Source organism: Nelumbo lutea, chromosome 1, assembly GCF_056320005.1.
Source record: "Nelumbo lutea isolate HS-2025 chromosome 1, American lotus-T2T, whole genome shotgun sequence".
Lineage (NCBI taxonomy): Eukaryota > Viridiplantae > Streptophyta > Magnoliopsida > Proteales > Nelumbonaceae > Nelumbo > Nelumbo lutea.
The window spans coordinates 107774556-107782934 of NC_142684.1; the positions used below are offsets into that span (position 1 = coordinate 107774556).

Genomic DNA, 8379 nt, shown 5'->3' on the forward strand with positions numbered 1-8379 from the left:
ATATAAACTTTGAGAGTTAAATCGCACATAACGTTTTTAGGAGGGGGACACCTTTATATAGGATTCTGTGTGAGTTGGTAATGCTAATCTAGTTTCATCCAAAACGGGCGGGACTGAGATAAGTTCCAGCAATTTGTCATCGTGATCTCGAGGAAATTGGAGACAACAACCTCCTCACGAAGTAAGTCGCTCGTCACATTGGGCAAATCGCTAACCGGATTTGGGCTAGATCGGTGGAGGCATATCGTTTCTTTACGTCAACTTGGCATCTCCTGAACTATTCGTAGGTCATCCTGTCGAGGTGGAGCCGAGGAGGTTGAGACAGATGCCAGGTTCCAAAGTCCGCTTATGTGGTGCCAAGATGCCAATGAACAATTTTGTAGTGCCATGAGTTGTGATATCATTGAAAGACTAAATCACCCCTCATCAATGAGTGGGGCAGATCATAACTAAAGTTTTATGTTCAAGCACTTAGAAGACTAGAGAATACTCTGTTTGATTTGGTTTTTATTTTGCTATAAGGACTAACATGATAACAAGATCATTGAATAAGCCTTGATTAAAGGGCCATTACCCGGCTATAAAGGTCCTGGTCATTTGGGGTTTGGTTATTGGGAGGGGTAGATTGTATACAATCCAAACCTACGGGTTTTTTCACAGAGTGGCTGCTCTAAGACTCGAGATTACACATATAGCGTTCTCACACTTGTTTTACCATTATAAAGGGATTTCCCAGGCAATGGCCCCTAGCTTTGAACAAGATCTTGATCAAAGCAAAATTTGCTCAGTATTTGCAATTTTGATCAACAAGAAAAGAAAAAGGGAGAACAAAGTTTGATCTCATTATGGCTGATGGTGCATTTTGAGAGTTTGCAACGTTATTCTGTTCAACATGCAGCATTTTAATTAAAGAAAGAGAAAACAGCACATTCAACAATTGAAGCAACAAACTTTTTTTGCCCAAGTGAAAACCATTTCGATGCATGCAACTCTGTGACAACACTAGCATAACTCCACCTCCACATATCAAGCTGTTAAGCCAACTATTTGGGGACAGTTGCATGAATTCTGTTTTACCATTCAACTCTATCGAGGGTCATATCCGTTTTTCAATTAAAATCAATTTAAATAAATAAATGTATAAGCAAATACCCAAACAGTAAAACAGAAGAGAAATAATGTTATATCCATCCATCCCCATCCATACCAAGAAAGGAAACAATTAAACAAGCAACAGCTTAAAGCTATAACAATGTTCGCTAATAACAGAGAAGGAAAGAGGCTTATAGGATGGGAAATTACAGAGTTCCAAACAGATCAGTTTATCTTCTAAGAAACTCAAACACTTCCAACAAAACCGATCAAACAAAATAGACCACAGAGACTAGCCTATCCAGGACCAGGAAGAAACATTTCCGGAAAAATTACTTACATACAGAAAAGGTTTCTCCACAGAACTCCCACTGTGTTCCGCGTATAAAATAATGCATCACAGAAAACCATATCCTAACTTCGTCTGTAGGACGGAAACAAAAACCCCATTTACAAATTTCTTAGTTCTCATTATGAACCTTGAAATTGCATCCGAAGCGCCAAAATTCTTTTTCCAGGCCAGATTTTATTTTGAGCTTCTCTCTCATTTACAAATTACAATTGTATGTGGATTGGCAGTCGATGATATGAAAAGAATTTAAAGACCTCACAAAGGAAGAATCGAGTTCCGGCTCCGGCCATATCTGGATAAGAACTTCCCACCACTCGAGAATGATCTTTTCATGGAAACAGGCCCCTTCAGCAGAGATCGCCCAATGGAAGAACTACCCATTTCGCTGAGGACGCTCGGACTTTCACTGACATGCTTTATAACAATATCGGGATCGGATTTATTTACTTGGACTAGTTGAGTAGATGAACTCCCTTCCGATTGTAATTGGAGAGAATTAGCTATGGAGAAACTGATGATCGCAGCCTGAGATGAATCCATAGAAACAGACCGCCTAACTGGCTGCATCTCATCCTCCACTTCCCGACGACTGTCGCGCAAATCACAGGGAACCCGGAATCCAGAACTCGGAAGGGGTGAAGGGACTCCATCCTTTGGTATCCCGGAATCGCTCCTTCCATCCTCCTCGACTGGGATTTCTTCATTCTCAGTTCCAACGCCCATCAGGTCGCAGACCCCACGTTCTCTGGTTTGATTGCTTCCCAGCCCGGGATCGCTCTGAGAATTCTCCACCAGGATTTCATCCCCAGCGGGAAGATTGTTGGAATTTGGCGGCGGCGGAGTCGTCGTCTGTGGGCCAGAGGTGCTAGCTACAATAGGTGCACGACACAAGGGGCAATTTTTATGGGATCTCAACCAAGTGTCGATACAGGGGAGGTGAAAAGCGTGGCTGCACTTGGGTAGGAGACGCAGAGTCTCGTCGTCTGCGAACTCGTTGAGACAAACCGAACACTCGGTGCCTTCGGTGAGGCCATCTCCTCTCTTATACTTGCAGACGGTGATGGAATTGATGATGGAGTCCTGGAGACCAACAGTGGTGATGTACCAAATAGGGTGATCCAAGACGGGGCCATGATTCTCATCAAGAAAATCTTGGCGGATATCGTCGGATCGAGGTGGAGGTGATCTCCTGAAACGGGTGTTCCAGTTTGAACAGTATTTGACAATGATGGCGTAGTAGCTAAGGAGAAGGAAGGCACTGGTCAGTACGGTGATCAGGATGATCAAAAAGGGTGAGATGTGGGATGCCGCATGAGAAGATCCTTCGACAGGGGGAGGAGGCAAAGAAATTAAATTAGATGGGCAGTAAGAAGGACAAAGGCCATAACAGAAGGATGGACAATTATCCGTCGAGTTACATCCAGGTGAACAATACTCTGGATCGTCCAACTCTTTTGACAACAACTGTCTGTAAAGAAGCGCCATGAGAGACACAAAGAAGAAGAAGAAGAAGAGGATGATCACCTAGAGCTCCAAGAAAGACAGAAATGGAACAGGAGAAAGGTTGGTTGAATCCACCTTTCTGCGATGGAGTCTATGTTTGAATTGATCAAGTTTGGGACGGAGAGAGAGAGAGAGAGAGATGTTTGCCTTTTGTTGTGGGTTTATTGTTTGTTTTGGATTTAATCTGGGTTACAACCGGTGGAGGGTGGGCCGGTGGGAGTGGACTAATAAAGCAGAGGTTGATGAGAAGTTTGTTTTGTTTGGACTTTGGAATTGGAGTGAAGTCAATGAATTGTGGTGCGGGCTCTAAACTAAACTTTATCTACTTTTTCCTCACAGAATTTCAGTTTGTACAAATGTTGTGTATATCAGGAGTGCTGCATAGTAATCGTGAATTACAAGTCAAAAATAGAATAAAGAATAAAGAAGGTTGTTGATCGTCCATCAATGACATATCACATATATGGAGCTATTTGGTACCATCTTTCATTTTTTTCTGTTTCTTTTACTCAAATTCGCTGACTTCTGCTCCACAGGAACAGAATATATGCTATCAAAAACAACCTTTATATTTTAATAATTTTATATAGAGATATAGAGAGGTCCTCAAATTGGATGGTTGTACCTAGCTTATTATAATTTTATTTTTTACTCTACTTTTTTAGTTATTATTATTATTATTATTATTATTATTATTATTATTATTATTATTATTATTATTATTATTATTACTATTATTTTTTTTTCTTTTTGAATTGAGGGCTTCAAACTTCAATCCCCATTTGCTAGATGTTCTCATGGTCTTTTTTTGGTAAGGATTCTCATGGTGTTAATAAACCATCATTTCTGCCTATCAATTTTTGGACAATGACAATAGTTTATAATATAAATTACACGGTTTTAATCCATCTAACAATTGTCTTTGTTTCCACTTTCCACCAAGTTTCATTGATAATTTCATTGAACTCTGTCTCATTTCTGGACCTTTTGGTTGAGACTAATGTGGCACTTGATAATTCTGAATTCTGATCTTTGAAAGGCCAAGGCCAATAAGTAATTATTTGGTCTAAAATCTGAAAAAAAAGTAGAACTGATTTTTTTCGTTTTAGTGGCTTTAAAAAAATAAAATCATTTGAATTGGAGCAATTTTCAAACATCTAAAATTATAAAATTTACTATTTTATCCTAAAATTAGATAGTTCGATAATATTAAAAATTATAAAAATAATATTAAAAAGATTATTAAGTCAATATTATTGTTAATTATTATTATTATTGCAAAACATTATTTTATTTAAATAATAATATTATTTATTATTATTAAATAAATGACACTAATGGGGGACTATATCTAACCAATTCAGGCATTTTATCCTCTAATGAAAGGTTAGACACAATACAACACAATACCATTTAAAATGCCTCCAAATTTTTGTGAACAAAAAAAATGTTATCAAATGCCACCTAAGCTTTGTATTTCTAGGGCACTCTAAGACTTTTTTTTTTATAAGCGAAAAATAAAATATCATCAATAAACAAAAATATTACAAATGTCTCATTATAACCACACAGAAGACTCCCCATCCATACACAGCTTTTTGGCTTCGTATGGTGGGGATTCTAGGAGTTTGGAGAATTATATATTCATCAATTGTTCCTTGTTGTGTTGTTAATGAAGAAGACGTTTTTATTAAAGAAGTTTTGTAGTTGGCATCATCCGTATCACCTCTGTAATACACAATTACTTAAAATAAAACCAAGAAATTAAAAACGGGCATCCATGCGATCAGATGAAAATAACTAGTCAACTTTGATGTTTAAGTGCTAGTTTTTTCTTTTCTTTATTTTGTTTTTTTTTTTTTTTTTTTTACGTACTTGGTATAGGCTGGTCCTGATATTAGTGGGTTACGAATAATTCAACCAGATCATCATTTCTTCAGTAATTTACTTTGAAATGCCAATCTCATACTTTAATTCGAGTTCATTCAACAAATTATTATTATTATTATTATTATTATTATTATTATTATTATTATTATTATTATTATTATTATTATTATTATTATTATTATTATTATTATTATTATATAGCTACACGCAACTGGTCCAATCAGATTTCGTTTATTGACTGGGGGTTGATAATGGGCTAAACCCAAACAATGAAAATTTCAAAACCAGGATAGGTTTGGTGGGTCAGATCAATAATTGGTTCCACTAATTATAATTTCATAATTTGCATTTCAGTGCAAATTAAGGTAGGGTGGAATAATAATTAAATATCACAAATTCTAAATGAAAAACGTGTAGTAGTATATGATAATGTGCCAAAAGATATGAGATCTCACCATATCCTAATGGCACAAAATGGAGAGGGTTGATGTAGGGCTGCAAATGAAGTGATTGAATTTGTATTGGTACATTTGATTTGATTAAAATATAAGTAAATCTATAAAAAAATAACATTAATTTATAAAAAAATATAAAACAAAAAATATATATTATAAATAAATAAAGGGTTTATCTAAATCCCAAATTCTAAAAGATAATGATGAAGGATGATTTGATCCAACCTATGAAACGGTGACACATAGACATTGATTTGGCATGAGCGACAACCCAGCGTTGAAGCCCGGTGTGACCAAATGATGGGCCCACGAAGCAGTCCGCTACGTTACAGCTCACAAGGGGAGGAGTCCGCCACGACGCAAACTCCGGGCTCCCTGTGCTATCTTTGAAGAGATACTCCGAGGCAACTGTAGCTCACGAGCTAAAGTTATTAGCTTGCCCGATCTCCCTAGCAGACAAGTCATTCCGAGGACCAATTCCACTAAGGGTAATCCTGGAGTATTCCAATCTCGCCACAAAATAGCTCACGAATGAGCCGCACTAGCACTCTTCAGGAAGCTTCCGACTGACAGACCGTACCGGTCAAACTATGCCATATCCTCTACTGAAGGCACAGTCCCAGTCCTTTTGACAGTCTGCATCCACATCTCTCAGCAAGCAAAGGCGTGCTTGCCACTTTGGAAACGTGTCACTCACCCGGGCGAGGCGTACACCACAACGGCCACCTGCGCAGCCCTAGAAGGTAACGACTGTGGCAGGAGCCCAGTGGCGGTTATGCCCGACCTAATGTAAGTGTCCCTATAAAAGCCCTCAGGGCAGAAGAGAAACTTCTTCTTGAGATCCCTAATCTCTAAAAAATAGTGAGAACGCGCTATCTGCACTCTTAGCCTTCGTCTCCTTCTTGCTTCTCCTTCATAGTACTAACTTAAGCATCGGAGTATCTCCGCCGGGTAAACTCCCCGGAGATTCTTCTTCTTTCTCATCTCAGGTATCTTCCAGGAGCCACGCGAGCGCCATCTAGGAGTGACCGGATCACGCTACATCATTTGGCACTATCTGTGGGAAACGCTTCGAAAAGTCTTTCTCCAAACTTTCACGTTTCTTTACCCTCCAGAAACTCAACACTCATGGCTTTCTCTAGCAACATCGGACAAAGCACGGAGATGGATAACTACAGGGAGCAACTCTAGCTTCCTACTGTATGTATTGGACAGTTCACCGTCCCCCTCTCAATGGGCGGGATCCCCAGTTTGGACGTGCCTCTTCCAGCGGCACCCGTCGTTGCTTCACTCCCTACCGCAGTCGGAACAACCTTCACTGAACCCTCAGTTGTGCCCCCAGTGGCCAGCCCGAACCAGCTGTAAGACTTGGTGCAGTGCATGCAAGCCATGCAGGCTCAAATGCAACAGTTTCAACAGTTCCAAATCTACCAATAGCACGTGCTACACCAGGTTTCTTAGTACCAATATCAGCAGCAATTTCCCCAACTACCGCAACCTTAGCTTCAGCAATCGCAACTCCCTCCTCGGCACCTAGCCTCTCAGCAGGCTAGGTCCCATCGTCAAGAGCACCTTCCTCACCAAGGAAAGGCCCCTCGGAACCTCCAAGGAGCCAGGCCTCCACTCGCAGCAGACAAGAAAAGCCGGCCACTTCGGACTCACCACGGGAGGTCAGGTCAGGAGGACCCTAGCTCGCCAAGCCCACATCATCTCAGCCCTCCAACCCTGAGGCCCCATTCTTGGAGAATCGGTTCGAGATTCTAGCCACTGGCTCTAAGTAGGACCCTTCTGTCTGCGGTCATCACCAGCGACCCGAATTACTTCCTACACACACCATACCAGACAACACAAAGGCGAGCAGTACTAATGCCAAGCCCGCGACCTGTTTGAGCTTGGAGGCAAAGGAGAAGCAAGCTCGGATGAGGTCAAGGCTCCCATTCTCTCAATTCAATCCCCCCTATCTCCCGAGCTCTTGGCAGTCCCAATGCCTAAAGATTTCAAGCTCCCCCCTCTTGACAAGTGCGACGGGTCATTCGACCCAAATGATCACGTAGATGCCTTCCAATCGCAGATGCACCTGGCGAGAGCTAACGAGTCGTGCATGTGTGTGGCCTTCTTTACCACTTTTAGAGGAGCAGCCCGCACATGGTACCGGAACTTGGCACCTAGGTCGATAAGAAGTTGGGCGCAGTTCGCACAAGCCTTCACGTCCCATTTCGTCACCAACAAGCGGTGTCCGAGAACTGAAGAGAGTCTCCTCAACATAGTACAAAGAGAGGGAGAGTCCATCCGGGGCTACATCAAGCGGTTCAACAACGCTTGTATGTAGATACCGCGCCTAGGCCCCATCGTGCGCCTCACAGCAGCCAAGAAAGGCATGACGCATAAGGAATTTAAATGGCACATGGTCGTCAATCAACCAACGACCATAACCAAGTTCCTTAAGCTCGCGGACAGGTTCATAGCCACCGAGGAAGAGATCAACCAAAAGGGCGAAGGAGCACCCGAAAAGAGGAAAAGGGAAGGAGAGCCTTCCAGTCAAGGGGATAGCTAAAAGAAAAAAGATGTATCTCAGGGGGCAAAGCCGGGACAGTTATTCCGAGCTCCAGCAGCGGACCGAACTGATTACACCCCATTGAACACGAAGTAGGCCAAAATCCTGATGGCGACCAAGGACACTCCGTATGTGAAGTGGCCACCTCGTTTGAAGGGGAACCCCAATGAGAGAAATAAGAATTTGTATTGTAGTTTTCACAGAGATCACGGTCTTAGCACTGAAAGTTGTAAAAACCTCCGCGACAAGATTGAAGAGCTCATCCGTCACGGGTATTTAAGAAATTTTGTGCATAATAGTAGTAATAAAAATAAAACAGGTCGGCAAGGGGAGCATGGTAATGATGCTCCCGAGTCTAGCAATAGGCCGACCGAGCAGTCACAGAGGCAGCCTCCGGAAGAGAGGCCGGTCCGGGGCACCATCCACATTATAGTGGGAGGTTCGATTGTCGCGGGTTGCACTTCAGCAGTAGCTCGAACGTCAGTTCGCGAAGCCTCCCAGGAAGAACGGAACCCTCCGAAGCGGTCGGGGAC

General features: G+C 41.8%; 1 protein-coding gene across 1 annotated transcript; it reads right to left on the minus strand.

Annotated features, from left to right (window-relative positions):
* Positions 1 to 1160: 1160 nt before the first annotated feature.
* Positions 1161 to 3369, minus strand: LOC148876670 (RING-H2 finger protein ATL52-like). Its single transcript, XM_088960684.1, has one exon. It carries the CDS (start codon positions 2927 to 2929, stop codon positions 1700 to 1702), a length of 1230 nt encoding a protein of 409 aa, XP_088816810.1. The 5' UTR covers positions 2930 to 3369; the 3' UTR covers positions 1161 to 1699.
* Between the last annotated feature and the right edge of the window lie 5010 nt (positions 3370 to 8379).

Excerpts from the sequence above, each read along its gene's own strand:
- LOC148876670 (XM_088960684.1), bottom strand. The coding sequence starts at position 2,929 with ATGGCGCTTCTTTACAGACAGTTGTTGTCAAAAGAGTTGGACGATCCA.